At 48.9% G+C, this 18,558-nt stretch overlaps 1 protein-coding gene across 8 annotated transcripts in view; it reads left to right on the top strand.

Annotated features, from left to right (window-relative positions):
• The window catches only part of LOC139531564 (phosphatidylinositol 5-phosphate 4-kinase type-2 alpha-like), a 35,499-nt gene that overhangs the window by 7,601 nt on the left and 9,340 nt on the right, over nucleotides 1–18,558 (top strand). For 4 of the 8 annotated variants that reach the window (XM_071328126.1, XM_071328125.1, XM_071328128.1 and 1 more), the window contains exons 2-7: nucleotides 10,379–10,476; nucleotides 10,975–11,071; nucleotides 12,712–12,864; nucleotides 12,995–13,141; nucleotides 13,241–13,279; nucleotides 15,859–15,972. In XM_071328126.1, the coding sequence (XP_071184227.1) occupies nucleotides 10,379–10,476; nucleotides 10,975–11,071; nucleotides 12,712–12,864; nucleotides 12,995–13,141; nucleotides 13,241–13,279; nucleotides 15,859–15,972 (648 nt within the window). The remainder of the gene's footprint in view (nucleotides 1–10,378; nucleotides 10,477–10,974; nucleotides 11,072–12,711; nucleotides 12,865–12,994; nucleotides 13,142–13,240; nucleotides 13,280–15,858; nucleotides 15,973–18,558) is intronic. The other 4 variants (XM_071328127.1, XM_071328129.1, XM_071328132.1 and 1 more) reach the window with 2 other exon arrangements.

Genomic DNA, 18,558 nt, shown 5'->3' with positions numbered 1-18,558 from the left:
TATGTCTGGGTCTGTGTGTGACGTAAGAGGCTGTTCCTATTAATAGCCACAGGATTGACCTGCAGCTATTATGTGGTGAATATGTATGAAGAACAGAATAGATGGGATCTCACAAAGGACCTGGATTCCCCAGGGACCAGCCGAGCACATTCAGAGTGTGTGGTGTACGTGCGTGTCTTTCCACATGGTCTGTCACACTTGTGTCGGGTTGGAGAGGGGCAACTTGATGAAGCAGGAGAGGTCATCTTTTGTGCACAGTTGGGGTTGGGACCTCTGTTGCGCCCTCTACTGTGTGTGTGTGTGTGTGTGAGAGAGACAGGTGTCTGCTGCATCCATGTAGCTGTAGCATGCCGTAGAGCAGAGGGAAATAATGTGTTTTGCCAGAGGAGACAATGACATTGATTTAAAATGAATAAAGCTTTAGTCACCAACAGTAGATATCCTAGTGTCCTCGTTGCCCTGCATGGCTATCAATGTGTGTACAGTAGGCCCCACCAGAAGTGAATGGTGTGTGTAAAATCACATTTTATTTGTCACATGCACCGAATGCAACAGGTGTAGACCTTACTGTGAAATTCTTTCTTACAAGCCCTTAACCAACAATGCAGAATTATTTTAAAAGTAAGAACATTTTTGCTAAAAATCTATATATACAGTACTAGTCAAAAGTTTGGACACCTACTCATTCAAGGGTTTTTCTTATTTCTACTATTTTCTACATTGTAGAATAATAGTGAAGACATCAACTATGAAATAACACATATGGAATCATGTAGTAACCAAAGAAGTGTTAAACAAATCAAAATATATTTTAGATTCTTCAAAGTAGACACCCTTTCCCTTGACAGCTTTGCACACTCTTGGCATTTTCTCAACCAGCTTGCCTGGAATGCTTTTCCAACAGTCTTGAAGGAGTTCCCACATATGCTGTGCACTTGACTGCTTTTCCTTAACTCTGCGGTTCAACTCATCCCAAAACAAGGTGTTGGTGGTAGTAGTGGTACCAAGTGTTGGTGGTAGTAGTGGTACCAAGTGTTGGTGGTACCAAGTGTTGGTGGTAGAAGTGGTACCAAGTGTTGGTGGTAGAAGTGGTACCAAGTGTTGGTGGTAGAAGTGGTACCAAGTGTTGGTGGTAGAAGTGGTACCAAGTGTTGGTGGTAGAAGTAGTACCAAGTGTTGGTGGTAGTAGTGGTACCAAGTGTTGGTGGTAGTAGTGGTACCAAGTGTTGGTGGTAGAAGTGGTACCAAGTGTTGGTGGTAGAAGTGGTACCAAGTGTTGGTGGTAGTAGTGGTACCAAGTGTTGGTGGTAGTAGTGGTACCAAGTGTTGGTGGTAGTAGTGGTACCAAGTGTTGGTGGTACCAAGTGTTGGTGGTACCATGTGTTGGTGGTGGTAGTAGTAGTACCAAGTGTTGGTGGTACCAAGTGTTGGTGGTACCATGTGTTGGTGGTGGTAGTAGTAGTACCAAGTGTTGGTGGTGGTGGTAGTAGTAGTACCAGCTACTAATGTAGTAGTACCTGGTGGTGGTGGTAGTAGTAGTGGTACCAGGTGTTGTTGGTAGTAGTGGTACCAGGTGGTGGTGGTACTACCAGTCCCAGGTGGTGGTGGTGGTAGTAGTACCTGGTGGTGGTAGTAGTAGTACCAGCTACTAATGTAGTAGTAGTTGGGGAGACAGATAATTGGGTTCGGGAGCCAGATAATTGAACTCTACACTAAACACGGTGATCCGTGGTTCTCTTTACATGGTAATCACTGAAATTAGACTAACAGGCTGAATTATTCACCACCACCATAGGCTGGGCTGTCGTCTTGTGAGCGGAATGTTGCTGTTACTATCGGGGTGCAGAAGACGTGAGGTACTCGGACAGAAGACGTGAGGTACTCGGACAGAAGACGTGAGGTACTCGGACAGAAGACGTGAGGTACTCGGACAGAAGACGTGAGGTACTCGGACAGAAGACGTGAGGTACTCGGACAGAAGACGTGAGGTACTCGGACAGAAGACGTGAGGTACTCGGACAGAAGACGTGAGGTACTCGGACAGAAGACGTGAGGTACTCGGACAGAAGACGTCATTTACTAAAACAGATTTAACAGGGTTTACACTATTTGATTCATCACATGTAGTTGTTCCAAGACAGACAGGTTAGTTAGCCATTTTTTATAACCACTGTCTGTGCATTCTGCGTCCTTTCATGGGATTGCCCTGATTTGTACATAGTTCCACCAATGAAATGTGCTGGATCTGGGTGTGCGTACTAGCCTGAACCAATGAGGTGTCATCCGGTTTAGAGCAGAATATCTATGTCACTGCTGCTAGGAGAGATTACATAACCGGTCAACTTTCTGAATCTGTCCCTTTTCTAGTCACACATCAGATGAGTCACTAAGCACCAGCTGCTCTAGTAGGACTGTGACTGTATAGAAAGGTCTAGCCTACAGGTAACTGCCAAAATTAAAGGTACACTGACGCAACTTGTCTTAATAGGGCATTTGGTCAGCACGGGCCAGAACCGCTTCAATGGACCTTGGCATAGATTCTACAAGTGTCTGGGACTCTACTGGAGGGATACGACACCCTTCTCACACAATAAATTCTGTACGTTTTTGTTGATGGCCGGTGGAAAACGCTGTCTCGGAATCCCTCCAGAATCTCCCAGAAGTGTTCCATTGGGTTGAGATCTGTTGACTGACACACACGCGCACAAACGCACCCACTTTAAACCACTGATTTGTTTACACTAGATGACTGCTAGAGGGCGCTGTGTTGAAGCCAATGTGCCTCCATCTTAACATTCCTTCTCCAGTGTAAAAAATATTTAGGACGTTATAGAAATGCATATAGAAATGCAAACACCACCGTTTCCCTCTTGCAGAGTGACATCTCCTTCACATAGAGTTGACCAGGCTGTTGTCCCACTCCGCTTCAATGGCTGTGCGAAGTTGCTGGATATTGGTGGGAACTGGAACACACTGTCGTACGCATCGATCCAGAGCATCCCAAACATGCTCAATGGGTGACATGTCTGGTGACTATGCAGGTCATGGAAGAACTGGGACATTTTCAGCTTCCAGGAATTGTGTACAGATCCTTGTTACATGGAGCCGTTAATGATCATGCTGAAACATGAGGTGACGGCCACACAATGGGCCTCAGGATCTCGTCACGGTATGTCTGTGCATTCAAATTGCCATCTATAATTGTGTTTGTGGTCTGTAGCTTGTGCCTGCCCATACCATAACCCCACTGCCACCATGGGGCACTCTGTTCACAACGTTAACATCAGCAAACCACTCGCCCACTCGACGCCATACACGTGGTCTGATGTTGTGAGGCCGGTTGGGCGTACTACCAAATTCTCTAAAATGACATTGGAGGCGGCTTATGGTTGAGAAATGAACATGCAACAGCTCTGGTAGACATTCCTGCAGTCAGCATGCCAGTTGGATGCTCCCTCTAAACTTGAGACATCTGTGGCATTGTGTGACAAAACGGCACATTTTAGAGTGGCCTTTTATTGTCCCCATCATGCTGTTTTTAATCAGCTTCTTGATATGCCACACCTGTCAGGTGGCTGGATTATCTTGACAAAGGAGAAATGCTCACTAACAAGGATGTACACAAAGTTGTGCAGGACATTTTAAGAGAGAAATAAGTTTATGATGCGTATGAAAACTTGTTTTGTTTCCCTTCATGAAAAATGGGACCAACACTTTAAATGTTGTGTTTTATATTTTGGTTCATTGTATATTATGTGAACTAAACATAATGTTACTGTCGCCACGACAACAGCAAAAAATACTTAAATGCATGTAATTTTGTCCATTGAAATACTGTGGAATTCCATTCATTCCTATGGAGGACTGCTCCTACTAAGGAGTACCAATATGGCTGACCGATGGCTTCAAACCCTCTCAATGGACAATACATAGCATAAGCAAACCCGGGGTTTAAATTACATCGTTGCTTTACACATCACTGTGTGTCGGTCAGTCGGAGAGCTGTGTGTCGGTCGGTCGTTCGGAGAGCGGTCGGTCGTAGAGCTGTGTGTCGGTCGGTCGGAGAGCTGTGTGTCGGTCGGTCGGAGAGCTGTGTGTCGGTCGGTCGGAGAGCTGTGTGTCGGTCGGTCGGAGAGCTGCGTGTCAGTCGGAGAGCTGTGTGTCGGTCGGTCGGAGAGCTGTGTGTCGGTCGTTCAGAGAGCGGTCGGTCATAGAGCTGTGTGTAGGTCGTTCAGAGAGCGGTCGGTCGTAGAGCTGTGTGTCGGTCGGTCGTAGAGCTGCGTGTCGGTCGGTCGTAGAGCTGCGTGTCGGTCGGTCGTAGAGCTGCGTGTCGGTCGTAGAGCTGCGTGTCGGTCGGAGAGCTGCGTGTCGGTCGGTCGGAGAGCTGCGTGTCGGTCGTTCGGAGAGCTGCGTGTCGGTCGTTCAGAGAGCGGTCGGTCGGAGAGCTGCGGGTCGGTCGGAGAGCTGCGTGTCGGTCGGTCGGAGAGCTGCGTGTCGGTCGTTCAGAGAGCGGTCGGTCGTAGAGCTGTGTGTCGGTCGGTCGTAGAGCTGTGTGTCGGTCGTTCAGAGAGCGGTCGGTCATAGAGCTGCGTGTCGGTCGGTCGTAGAGCTGCGTGTCGGTCGGTCGTAGAGCTGCGTGTCGGTCGGTCGTAGAGCTGCGTGTCGGTCGGTCGGAGAGCTGCGTGTCGGTCGGTCGGAGAGCTGCGTGTCGGTCGGTCGGAGAGCTGCGTGTCGGTCGGTCGGAGAGCTGCGTGTCGGTCGGTCGGAGAGCTGCGTGTCGGTCGGTCGGAGAGCTGCGTGTCGGTCGGTCGGAGAGCTGCGTGTCGGTCGTTCGGAGAGCTGCGTGTCGGTCGTTCGGAGAGCTGCGTGTCGGTCGTTCGGAGAGCTGCGTGTCGGTCGTTCAGAGAGCGGTCGGTCGGAGAGCTGCGTGTCGGTCGTTCGGAGAGCTGCGTGTCGGTCGTTCGGAGAGCTGCGTGTCGGTCGTTCAGAGAGCGGTCGGTCGGAGAGCTGCGTGTTGGTCGGTCGGAGAGCTGCGTGTCGGTCGGTCGGAGAGCTGTGTGTCGGTCGGTCGGAGAGCTGTGTGTCGGTCGTTCGGAGAGCGGTCGGTCGGAGAGCGGTCGGTCGGAGAGCGGTCGGTCGGAGAGCGGTCGGTCGGAGAGCTGCCGGTTGGTCGGAGAGCTGCCGGTTGGTCGGAGAGCGGTCGGTCGGAGAGCTGCCGGTTGGTCGGAGAGCTGCCGGTTGGTTGGAGAGCTGCCGGTCGGTCGGTCGGAGAGCTGCGGGTCGGTCGGTCGGAGAGCTGCGGGTCGGTCGGTCGGAGAGCTGCGGGTCGGTCGGTCGGAGAGCTGCGGGTCGGTCGGAGAGCTGCGGGTCGGTCGTTCGGAGAGCTGCGTGTCGGTCGTTCAGAGAGCTGCGTGTCGGTCGTTCAGAGAGCTGCGTGTCGGTCGTTCAGAGAGCGGTCGGTCGGAGAGCTGTGGGTCGGTCTGGTGTCGGTCGGTCGGAGAGCTGCGTCGGTCGTTCAGAGAGCGGTCGGTCGGAGAGCTGTGGGTCGGAGAGCTGCGTGTCGGTCGGTCGGAGAGCTGCGTGTCGGTCGGTCGGAGAGCTGCGTGTCGGTCGGTCGGAGAGCTGCGTGTCGGTCGGTCGGAGAGCTGCGTGTCGGTCGGAGAGCTGCGTGTCGGTCGGTCGGAGAGCTGCGTGTCGGTCGGTCGGAGAGCTGCATGTCGGTCGGTCGGAGAGCTGCGTGTCGGTCGTTCAGAGAGCTGCGTGTCGGTCGTTCAGAGAGCGGTCGGTCGGAGAGCTGTGTGTCGGTCGGTCGGAGAGCTGTGTGTCGGTCGGTCGGAGAGCTGTGTGTCGGTCGGTCGGAGAGCTGTGTGTCGGTCGGTCGGAGAGCTGTGTGTCGGTCGGTCGGAGAGCTGTGTGTCGGTCGGTCGGAGAGCTGTGGGTCGGTCGGTCGGAGAGCTGTGGGTCTGTGGGTCGTTCAGAGAGCTGTGGGTCTGTCTGTCAGAGGGTGTTATGAGAGAGAGAGAGAGAGAGAGAGAAGCATCCGTGTGCTGACTGAGTTCCTCTCCCACTTCCTGTCCACCGGGGCACGGAGCTTGCTCACTCCGCTCTGTGTCGGAAACACCAGACTCTGTCACCAAGGCGACGACGAACAGGAAGTGGCACTATGAAAGTTGGCTGAGCGAGTGAAAGAGAGAGAGATAAGAGACTGACGTTTGGAGCCATCATCAGAGGAGGAGATTAAATGCAACATGAACATGAGAGCTGCAGTTGTCACCACTTAGCTTCACTCAGAGTTGATTGGAACAAGCCAAGGAATACAGTGACTATGATGTGTCCCCAACAGCCCTCTATTCCCTTTTATATTTGACTTCTTTTGACCTTGCTAGGGCCCATAGGGCACTGTAAAGGGGATAGGGTGCCATTAGGGACATAGACCGGCCCGAAAGGGCTACTCATCCTGGAGGTCTGGAGAATGCTGTTCTCTGTGGTTCTCTTCATTCTGAGCTAAATCCTGTCTGACTGAACAGATGAATGCGTCATGATGATATAATACTACAGAGAGATTAGTAATCCGGCTTCCTTAAGGGGAGAGATTTGTAGTCTGTCACCGTCAGCCCCGAGAATACACCGCTGCTACTTCCTGCCACTGTGCTGTCCTCCTGAAGGTTGGCCCAGTGCCGTGTGTGCGTGTGCAGGGGCATTGTCTTCTCTCCTGCCTCTGTACTGTGTGTGAAACAGAGCTTTGTGATGTGGTGACGTCTCCTGAAGTACTCAGGATGCATCAGTCTCTGTGTGACGTTGTTGCCTGGCACCCCACATCACTGATAGTCTGTCTCTCTCTCTCCTTAACATCCAAGTTCCATCATCTAGTTTCTGCCCCCTTCTGAAGTCCACTAGCTTCCTTTCCTTGTCTCAGTTCGTCCTGGACCAGATACTGGTTAAGCTGCAGCCTCAATGGCTATCCTTCTGTCTCTCTCTTAATTCAATTCAATAAATGCTTTATTGGCATGAATGGGTGGTTTGGTCATTCATGTCATTTCAGCAAGCCATGACCATCTCAGATTGTTCTAAAATCATCCCTGTAGTTCTGTAGAAACCACTGAGATTAGCATTCCTGCAACATTCTTTTGTTGAAATATAATTTTATCTCTGAGAAATTAAGCTAATTGATTGCACCCAAGTTAATCATTTTAATTTATAGGATTCATATTATATTTAATATGAATAATATTTTTTTCCCCTGAGTAATCCAAAAGAAACTGTCAAAACCCACCGATGAACCCTCCAGTCCCCACGCCAACCCCACCCCGACAACAAGTATATAGCATCAGTCCTGTCTGACCAGTAGTATGGAGCTGTGTCTCAGAGCATCTTGTTTCTTCATCCTATATAAAGTATTCCCAGTGAATTTGGGGATGTTTTTCCCCTGTTCTGACAATATAGTCATTGAAGTTGTTAGGTTTATGTCCCTTCCTGTTATTAACAGGTTCTGACCACTAGATGGTGCTGTTCCTACTATGTGGATAAAAAATATAAATAAACTTTTAGGAACCCCCCAACCTCAGGTTTAAAGGGATAGTTCACACAAATTACAAAATGACACATTGGTTTCCTTACCCTGTAAGTAGTCTATGGACAATGTATAACAGCATACCACCCTGCATCCCACTGCTGGCTTGCTTCTGAAGCTAAGCAGGGTTGGTCCTGGTCGGTCCCTAGATGGGAAACCAGATGCTGCTGGAAGTGGTTTTGGAGGGCCAGTAGGAGGCACTCTTTCCTCTGGTCTAAAAAAATAATATCCCTATGCCCCAGGACACTGCCCTGTGTAGGGTGCCGTCTTTCGGATGGGACGTTAAACGGGTGTCCTGACTCTCTGTGGTCACTAAGATCCCATGGCACTTTTTGTAAGTGTAGGGGTGTTAACCCTGGTGTCCTGGCTAAATTCTCATACCATCATGGACACCTAATCATCCCCAGCTTACAATTAGCTCATTCATCCCCCTCCTCTCCCCTGTAACTATTCCCCAGGTCGTTGCTGTAAAGGAGAATGTGTTCTCAGTCAACTTACCTGGTTAAATATATAAATAAATAAAATCCATGCTTTGGTTTAGTTTCCATGTCCACTGTTTCAAATGTTAACTTTTTTAGCATTTGTGGCACAAATCCAATGCAAGTCAATGGTAGCAATGTTAGCATATCCAAATTCTCTATAAGTAGCATCATTGAGTTACACTACATTTTTTAATGCTAATATTATATGCTTCTAACAGAAACAATTTCAGAACAATTTGAGATGGTGGTGTCAATTCTCTTTGCCACTGTTGCCAAAGCAATGTATATGAAGTATTATATAAATTAACAATATGTTTGAGCAACAATGGTACTCTATATTCTCAGTCAGAAGACTGGACACACCTACTCATTCAAGTGTTTTTCTTTAGTTTTACTATTTTCTACATTGTAGAATAATAGTGAAGACATCAAAACTATGAAATAACACATATAGAGTCATATCAAAACATATTTGAGATTCTTCAAAGTAGTCACCCTTTGCCTTGATGACAGCTTTGCACACTCTTCGCATTCTCTCAACCAGCTTCATGAGGTAGTCACCTGGAATGCATTTCAGTTAACAGGTGTGCCTTGTTAAAAGTTGTGGAATTTCTTTCCTTAACGTGTTTGAGCCAATCAGTTGTGTTGTGACAAGGTAGGGGTGGTTTACAGAAGATAGTATTTTACAAAATAAGGCTAAGTCCATATTATGGCAAGAATCACTCAAAATAAGTGAAGAGAAACGACAGTCCATCATTACTTTAAGACATGAAAGTCAGTCAATACAGAACATTTTTGCAGTCGCAAACACCATCAAGCTCTTTGATGAAACTGTCTCTCATGAGGACCTCCACAGGAAAAGAAGACCCAGAGTTACCTCTGCTGCAGAAGATACGTTCATTAGAGTTACCAGCCTCAGAAATTGTAGCCCAAATATATATGCTTCAGAGTTCAAGTAACAGACACATCTCAACATCAACTGTTCAGAGTGTGTGAATCAGGCCTTCATGGTCGAATTGCTGCAAAGAAACCACTACTAAAGGACACCAATAAGAAGAAGAGACTTGCTCGGGCCACAACACGGGCAATGGACATTAGACTGGTGGAAATCTGTCCTTTGGTCTGATGAGTCCAAATTTGAGATTTTTGGTTCCAACCGCCGTGTGTTTGTGAGACGCAGAGTAGGTGAAAGGATGATTTCCGCATGTGTGGTTCCCACCGTGAAGCATGGAGGAGGAGGTGTGGTGGTGTGGGGGTGCTTTGCTGGTGACACTGTCAGTGATTTCTTTAGAATTCAAGGCACACTTAACCAGCATGGCTACCACAGCATTCTGCAGGGATACGCCTCCCATCTGGTTTGGGGTTAGTGAGACTATCATTTGTTCAACAGGACAATGACCCATCACACCTCCAGGCTGTGTAAGGGCTATTTGACCAAGAAGGAGAGTGATGGAGTGCTGCATCAGATGACCTGGCCTCCACAATCACTCGACCTCAACCCAATTGAGGTGGTTTGGGATGAGTTATTATTCTACAATGTAGAAAATAGTATAAATTAAGAGAACTCTTGAATGAGTAGATGTGTCCAAACTTTTGACTGGTAGTGTATAGTTCAACATAAACAATTATGCATGGGAAGTAATACACCAAAAATGTAAATAATAGCAACAATTGTAAAATTTGAATAAATAAAATTAGGCGGCTCTAAAAATCCTGCTGTCTGGAGGCTCACTAGACTACAACTCTGTCCCTGCCTCCTCCTCCGACACTCTGTGTTAGATTCTAAAAATCCTGTGTTTGACATTTGTCTGCAGTAGAAATGCAGCATGTCTAGTCAAGGTGATTGTTGGCCGCAGTAGAAATGCAGCATGTCTAGTCAAGGTGATTGTTGGCCGCAGTAGAAATGCAGCATGTCTAGTCAAGGTGATTGTTGGCCGCAGTAGAAATGCAGCATGTCTAGTCAAGGTGATTGTTGGCCGCAGTAGAAATGCAGCATGTCTAGTCAAGGTGATTGTTGGCCGCAGTAGAAATGCAGCATGTCTAGTCAAGGTGATTGTTGGCCGCAGTAGAAATGCAGCATGTCTAGTCAAGGTGATTGTTGGCCGCAGTAGATGGGTTCTTAGTCTTTAGGTGTTGGTACTGGGCTGGAACCAAAGCCTGCACAACCAGGATGTTGATCACTGAGCTAACGAGGCAGAGGAAGGGGATGTGATGAGGATGGAGGTCAGAGGTCAAGGAAAAGGTATCTGGTCTAACAGTTCAAACTGATGGGATTTTATGCTTAGTCACTATTCTACAAATCCGTGATTCTGTCTCTCTGTCTCAGATCAATGAGTTGAGCCATGTTCAGATCCCTATCATGTTGATGCCTGATGACTTCAAGGCCTACTCCAAGATTAAGGTGGACAATCACCTCTTCAACAAGTAAGTGTGCGCACACACACACACACACACACACACACACACACACACACACTAATCCAGCGTTTCCCAAACTAGGGGTCATGACCCTGATTTAAAAGTAGTTTGCGAGAGAAACAGCCATTTCTGTTTTCTTCCTACAAATGTGCCTATCTTTTGAATGGTTTAAACTACAAAATATTATGACCCCATCACTGAAAGATAAGACTCTCAGGAACACGTATGTCTGTTTCCCTCTACAATGACCACGAGACCAGGCACTATATCAGGCGGAGGGGAAAATAACAATCCATGATGTTCTTCTCTAAACAGAAGATCATACAAAATACCTTTCTGATTTCACTTCCTTCAGACTGATTTGTAATAGACTGTCATAGTCTAAACATTGGCTGTTGATTACATAACTTTTTTTTTTACATGTTGGGGTCGAGGGCCACACCAGTTTGGGAACTCCTGGTCCTAAGGTAAATGCTATCTAATGTTAAATGTATGTGTGTGCAGGGAGAACATGCCGAGCCATTTCAAGTTTAAGGAGTACTGTCCTCTGGTGTTCCGTAACCTCAGAGAGAGGTTTGTCATCGATGACCAAGATTTCCAGGTACACACAGAGTGAACATCTCACTCCCTCTCCCACTCTGTTTTTCTCCCAAATCTTGCCCTTTCTTTCATATCTTATCAACAACTTTCTCTCCTTTCTGTCTTGTTTCTCTCTCTCGGTTTCTGTCTCTCTCGCTGTGTTCTGTGTTGGCATGATAGGTCATTGGTTCTGGTCCTCTGCAGCTGTCTCTGTGTCATGTTTATATTTCAGTGGAGGTGGAAAGACAACCAGACATGGAGGGGGCTAGGAAGGGTGGGGTGGTTCTGGAGGGCATCAGCTGTGTGCCAGGGGCAGGGGGGGGGCAGGGGGGCCACAACCTCAGGGGAAGGAGAGGTGTTTGTCGTCACACACGGTGGCGCCGGTGTAGGGCTGGGCAATTGGAGGGTGCAGTAGAGGGATTGGAGGCCTACCTGACTTCAGCTGTCTCTGATACTCACACAGTCCACCTCCTCTCTCTTTCTGTCTGTCTCTCCCTCTCTCTTTCTGTCTGTCTCTTTCTCTCGCTCACTCGCTCGCTCGCTCTCTCGCTCATTCGCTTTCTCTCGCTCATTCTCTCGCTCTGTCGCTCTCGCTTTCTCTCGCTCATTCTCTCGCTCTGTCGCTCTCGCTTTCTCTCGCTCATTCGCTCTCGCTTTCTCTCGCTCATTCGCTCTCGCTTTCTCTCGCTCATTCGCTCTCGCTTTCTCTCGCTCATTCGCTCTCGCTTTCTCTCGCTCATTCGCTCTCGCTTTCTCTCGCTCATTCGCTCTCGCTTTCTCTCGCTCATTCGCTCTCGCTTTCTCTCGCTCATTCGCTCTCGCTTTCTCTCGCTCATTCGCTCTCGCTTTCTCTCGCTCATTCGCTCTCGCTTTCTCTCGCTCATTCGCTCTCGCTTTCTCTCGCTCATTCGCTCTCTCGCTCATTCTCTCTCTCGCTCATTCTCTCTCTCGCTCATTCTCTCTCTCGCTCATTCTCTCTCTCGCTCATTCTCTCTCTCGCTCATTCTCTCTCTCGCTCATTCTCTCTCTCGCTCATTCTCTCTCTCGCTCATTCTCTCTCTCGCTCTCGCTCTCTCGCTCTCGCTCTCTCGCTCATTCTCTCGCTCTCTCGCTCATTCTCTCGCTCTCTCGCTCATTCGCTCATTCTCTCGCTCATTCGCTCATTCTCTCGCTCATTCGCTCATTCTCTCGCTCATTCTCTCATTCTCTCGCTCATTCTCTCATTCTCTCGCTCATTCTCTCATTCTCTCGCTCATTCTCTCATTCTCTCGCTCATTCTCTCATTCTCTCGCTCATTCTCTCTCTCATTCTCTCGCTCATTCTCTCATTCTCTCGCTTCTCTCGCTCATTCTCTCGCTCATTCTCTCGCTCATTCTCTCATTCTCTCTTTCCTCTCTCTTTCCTCTCTCTCTTTCCTCTCTCTCTCTCTCCTCTCTCTCTCTCTTTCCTCTCTCTCTCTCTTTCCTCTCTCTCTCTCTCTCTCTTTCCTCTCTCTCTCTCTTTCCTCTCTCTCTTTCCTCTCTCTCTCTCTTTCCTCTCTCTCTCTCTTTCCTCTCTCTCTCTCTTTCCTCTCTCTCTCTCTTTCCTCTCTCATTCTCTGTAGATTCAAACACTGTTTCATATGTTTCTAGAAATGAGTGATTGACTCTTCTCTTCCTGTAGAACTCCCTGACCCGTGCGGCTCCGTTGAACAGTGATGCTCAGGGTCGGACTGGCGCTCGCTTTCACACCACCTACGACAAACACTACGTCATCAAAACCATCACCAGCGAGGATGTGGCTGAGATGCACAACATCCTCAAGAAGTACCACCAGGTAGAGGTGCACACACACACACACACACACACACAACATCCTCAAGAAGTACCACCAGGTAGAGGCGCACACACACACACACACACAAGCCTATAGAAGTACCAAAGTGAGTTTCCCCCCCCCCTCCTAGTTCATAGTGGAGTGTCATGGCAACACGCTGCTGCCTCAGTTCCTGGGGATGTATCGCCTCACGGTGGACGGAGACGAGACCTACATGATCGTCACCAGGAACATCTTCTCCCACCGCCTCCCCGTCTACAAAAAATATGATCTGAAGGTAGGTGGAGGGAGGGAAGGAAGGAGGGGTGGAGGGAGGGGTTACAGGCTTACAAAAGGAAATCAATAATAAAATGCCTGCCATCTTTCTGTCTGTCAGGGCTCCACTGTGGCCAGGGAGGCCAGCGACAAGGAGAAGGTACAGTCATTCACACACACACAACCAGCTCTGGACCTATACATGGTGTGTTTAATGTATTTATATAGACACTGAGTATGGATTCTGATTCCTGGCCACTCCCTGTCCTATACAACCATGTGGAGGGAGGGAGCTGTGTGTTCAGACCTGGTGATTTAAACCAACACCGCTTCTGTCCATTACCTACCTGACCTGCCATTCTGTCTTTAACTACATGGGGGTATTCAAACCATCTACCCTTTTCTGTTAAGACCGTTACACACCCCCCCCACCTGCCCGTTACACTCCCCCGCTACCTGCCCGTTACACCTGCTACCTGCCCGTTACACCCCACCACCCCCAACCTGCCCGTTACACCCCCCCACCTGCCCGTTACACTCCCCCTGTACCTGCCCATTACACCCCTCCCCCAACCTGCCCGTTACACCCCCCCCCCCACCTGCCCGTTACACTCCCCCATACTGTTGCATGCTCTGTGTCTTCAGTTCAGTTTGCTCCATCACTTTACTACTGCCACAGCAGTACCATTGCATACCCTGCTTGGTGTGTGTGTGTGTGTGTGTGTGTGTGTGTGTGTGTGTGTGTGTGTGTGTTTACATTGCTGGATTATTTGATCAGATGCTGTTTGTTGTATGAGGTGGTTTTCTGGTAATGAGAGCAGACTTTCTCTGAGTGGGAGTGAATGAATGAATCAGCCCATAGTCATACATTTGAAGGACATGGCTCTGATTCAGCCAATGGTAGTTGTACAAGCAGACCACAGGCTTTGTGATGCTGCAACCTTTCCTGTCGGCAGGAACTTAACCTGCAGTGTGGAAAGGATTCTGAGTGTCACCTGAGTGTGATGTGAACTGGCGTGTGAGACTGTGAACTTTGCAGCATACTGCATTTGGACTCTGTGTGTGTGGTGGAGAGAGAGAGAGGTGTGTTTTTCTGTTAGAGGTAGGTAGGTGTGTGAAAGACTCCCCTGGCGACAGTAGAATCTGGGCCGGGTGTAACAGCAGCAGGGCTCTGAGGAAGAGAGCAGAGTTACATGGAGAAGCCGATGATTACTGCTGCCAGATCAGCGCTAACACTAGCCATGATGTGGAAGGACTTGTTCAGCAACTACGACCACAATAACCTGCTGCTGCTTTTACCCAGGCCTTCACGTTATGCACTGGTTTGTCCTAACAGTTTGACATATAATGTACACAAACACACACGCGTGAACATCAATCTGTAAACAGCATGCTATGGCCAGCCACCATCACGGCTCCATTACATTAAACACCTTCTCACATTGAGTGAAGTCGTGTGTGTGTGTGTGTGTGTGTGTGTGTGTGTGTGTGTGTGTGTGGTGGTCGCGCCACACTCAACGGTTGAGAGAATGCCAAGAGCGTGCAAAGCTGTCACCAAGGCAAAGGGCGGCCACTCCGAAGAACCCAAAACATGAAAGATATTTTGATATGTAACACTCTTTTGGCCACCACATGATTCCATGTGTGTTATTTCACAGGTTTGTTGTCTTCACCCCTACTCCACAATGCAGAACAAACAAATAAAGAAACCCCTTGAATGAGTAGGTGTGCCCAGACATATATGGGAAATACATTTAAAAAAAATAATGGATTGAAATGTATTTGTGTCGCGCCCGCGCTGAGTGGGGGTGTCGCCCGCGCTGAGTGGGGGTGTCGCCCGCGCTGAGTGGGGGTGTCGCCCGCGCTGAGTGGGGGTGTCGCCCGCGCTGAGTGGGGGTGTCGCCCGCGCTGAGTGGGGGTGGCGCCCGCGCTGAGTGGGGGTGTCGCCTGCGCGCGCGTGTGTGCTGAGTATATGTATGTTGAGTGGGGTCACGTGTGTGTGTATGTTCACGCTCATGTTCAGACTGGCTTTAGAAACACACATTTTCTACATTCTGAGGTTAGGTTGTGTAATTCCAGTCTAAGTTGTGACAGATGTATCCGTGCTGTGTATTCAGAAATACTGGAGGGGTGAAGGAAGGTACGGTGGAGCTGGTGTCTGTTAGCTGGCGTAATGTGTGTGTGTAACGGCGGTACGGTGTGTGTGGTGTTTCACACAAAAACAACAAGCGCTCTTGGCTGGCTGCATGCCCCTTCTCATGCATGTTTTCTGCATGCTCCTGCATCTCCAGGCTTGTTTCTCCAACACCCTGGCCAACCTCACCGTGCTGTGGACTCACGTCCTGCTGTCCTCACATCCAACCTGGGTTTTTATTTGACAGATTTGATTGACATAGCTTCATGTGTTGAATACTCTGCCATTCGAGCTAGAATGTTGAGACATGATGTCACTTCAAATATATTCCACTTAGCAGACGCTTTGATCCAAAGCCACTTGCGGTTCAGTGACAGAATACAATTTAGATTGTATGTGATCCCTGTGGGAATTGAACCTGCGACCTCGGCTTTTCGAGCAGCACTTGCCAGGCTGTACACTCTTTCAGAAGCTCTCTCTCCTTGCCGCGCTTTAAACTAAACTAATACAGTTTGTATTTCTTAAACACTTTCCTTTCAACTTCCTTCCTTCCTTTCCCCGGCTCTCTCCTCCTCCTCCATCCCCCCCTCGCTCCCCTCTTCCAGCAGCCACGCCCTCCTGAGGATGCGCCTCCGCGGCCCAAATCTAACGTTCAGCAAAGGCTGCAAACGCTGCGGATCGCCACGCGCTTTTACTGCGCCATGAAACACGTAAGAGACGTAAGGAACAAGGCCAGGCATGCTATATCTAACTATATCTATATACAGTTGAAGTCGGAAGTTTACATACACTTAGGTTGGTGTCATTAAAACTTGTTTTTCAACAACTCCACAAATTTCTTGTTAACAAACTATAGTTTTGGCAAGTCAGTTAGGACATCTACTTTGTGCATGACACAAGTCATTTTTCCAATAGTTGTTTACAGACAGATTATTTCACTTATAATTCACTGTATCACAATTCCAGTGGGTCAGAAGTTTACATACAGTAAGTTGACTGTGCCTTTAAACAGCTTGGAAAATTCCAGAAAATGATGTCATGGCTTTAGAAGCTTCTGATAGGCTAATTGACAATTTTAGTCAATTGGAGGTGACCTGTGGATGTATTTCAAGGCCTACCTTCAAACTCAGTGCCTCTTTGCTTGACATCATGGGAAAATCAAAAGAAATCAGCCAAGACCTCCACAAGTCTGGTTCATCCTTGGTTCATCAAACGCCTGAAGGTACCACGTTCATCTGTACAAACAATAGTATGCAAGTATAAACACCATGGGACCACGCAGCCGTCATACCGCTCAGGAAGGAGACTCGTTCTGTCTCCTAGAGATGAACGTACTTTGGTGCGAAAAGTGCAAATCAATCCCAGAACAACAGCAAAGGACCTTGTGAAGATGCTGGAGGAAACAGGTACAAAAGTATCTATATCCACAGTAAAACGAGTACTATATCGACATAACCTGAAAGGCCGCTCAGCAAGGAAGAAGCCACTGCTCCAAAACCACCATTAAAAAAAGCCAGACTACATGGGGACAACGATCGTACTTTTTGGAGAAATGTCCTCTGGTCTGATGAAACAAAAATAGAACTGTTTGGCCATAATGACCATCGTTATGTTTGGAGGAAAAAGGGGGAGACTTGCAAGCCGAAGAACACCATCCCAACTGTGAAGCACAAAATAGATGGCATCATGAGGTTGGAAAATTATGTGGATATATTGAAGCAACATCTCAAGACATCAGTCAGGAAGTTAAAGCTTGGTCGCAAATGGGTCTTCCAAATGGACAATGACCCCAAGCATACTTACTAAGTTGTGGCCAAATGGCTTAAGGACAACAGAGTCAAGGTATTGGAGTGGCCATCACAAAGCCCTGACCTCAATCCCATAGAAAATGTGTGGGCAGAACTGAAAAAGCCTGTGCGAGCAAGGAGGCCTACAAACCTGACTGTTACACCAGCTCTGTCAGGACGAATGGGCCAAAATGCACCCAACTTATTGTGGGAAGCTTGTGGAAGGCTGCCCAACATGTTTGACCCAAGTTAAAGAATTTAAAGGCAATGCTACCAAATACTAATTGAGTGTATATAAACTTCTGACCCACAGGGAATGTGATGAAAGAAATAAAAGCTGAAATAAATCATTCTTTCTACTATTATTTTGACATTTCACATTCTTAAAATAAAGTGGTGATCCGAACTAAGACAGGGAATATTTACTAGGATTAAATGTCAGGAATTGTGAAAAACTGAGTTTAAATGTATTTGGCTAAAGTGTATGTAAACTTCTGACTTCAACTGTATCTCTCTATATCTATATCTCTCTCTATATATATATCGCTCTATATCTGTCTGTCTCTCTGTCTCTCGTGCGCTCTCTCTGTCTCTCGTGCGCTCTCTCTGTCTCTCGTGCGCTCTCTCTGTCTCTCGTGCGCTCTCTCTGTCTCTCGTGCGCTCTCTCTGTCTCTCGTGCGCTCTCTCTGTCTCTCGTGCGCTCTCTCTGTCTCTCGTGCGCTCTCTCTGTCTCGTGCGCTCTCTCTGTCTCGTGCGCTCTCTCTGTCTCGTGCGCTCTCTCTGTCTCGTGCGCTCTCTCTGTCTCGTGCGCTCTCTCTGTCTCGTGCGCTCTCTCTGTCTCGTGCGCTCTCTCTGTCTCGTGCGCTCTCTCTGTCTCGTGCGCTCTCTCTGTCTCGTGCGCTCTCTCTGTCTCGTGCGCTCTCTCTGTCTCGTGCGCTCTCTCTGTCTCGTGCGCTCTCTCTGTCTCGTGCGCTCTCTCTGTCTCGCGCGCTCTCTCTGTCTCGCGCGCTCTCTCTGTCTCGCGCGCTCTCTCTGTCTCGCGCGCTCTCTCTGTCTCGCGCGCTCTCTCTGTCTCGCGCGCTCTCTGTCTCGCGCGCTCTCTCTGTCTCGCGCGCTCTCTCTGTCTCGCGCGCTCTCTCTGTCTCGCGCGCTCTCTCTGTCTCGCGCGCTCTCTGTCTCGCGCGCTCTCTCTGTCTCGCGCGCTCTCTCTGTCTCGCGCGCTCTCTCTGTCTCGCGCGCTCTCTCTGTCTCGCGCGCTCTCTCTGTCTCGCGCGCTCTCTCTGTCTCGCGCGCTCTCTCTGTCTCGCGCGCTCTCTCTGTCTCGCGCGCTCTCTCTGTCTCGCGCGCTCTCTCTGTCTCGCGCGCTCTCTCTGTCTCGCGCGCTCTCTCTGTCTCGCGCGCTCTCTCTGTCTCGCGCGCTCTCTCTGTCTCGCGCGCTCTCTCTGTCTCGCGCGCTCTCTCTGTCTCGCGCGCTCTCTCTGTCTCGCGCGCTCTCTCTGTCTCGCGCGCTCTCTCTGT

Source organism: Salvelinus alpinus, chromosome 10 (assembly GCF_045679555.1).
Source record: "Salvelinus alpinus chromosome 10, SLU_Salpinus.1, whole genome shotgun sequence".
NCBI classification, from domain to species: Eukaryota; Metazoa; Chordata; class Actinopteri; order Salmoniformes; family Salmonidae; genus Salvelinus; species Salvelinus alpinus.
This window is presented reverse-complemented; position numbering and strand designations above follow the sequence as displayed.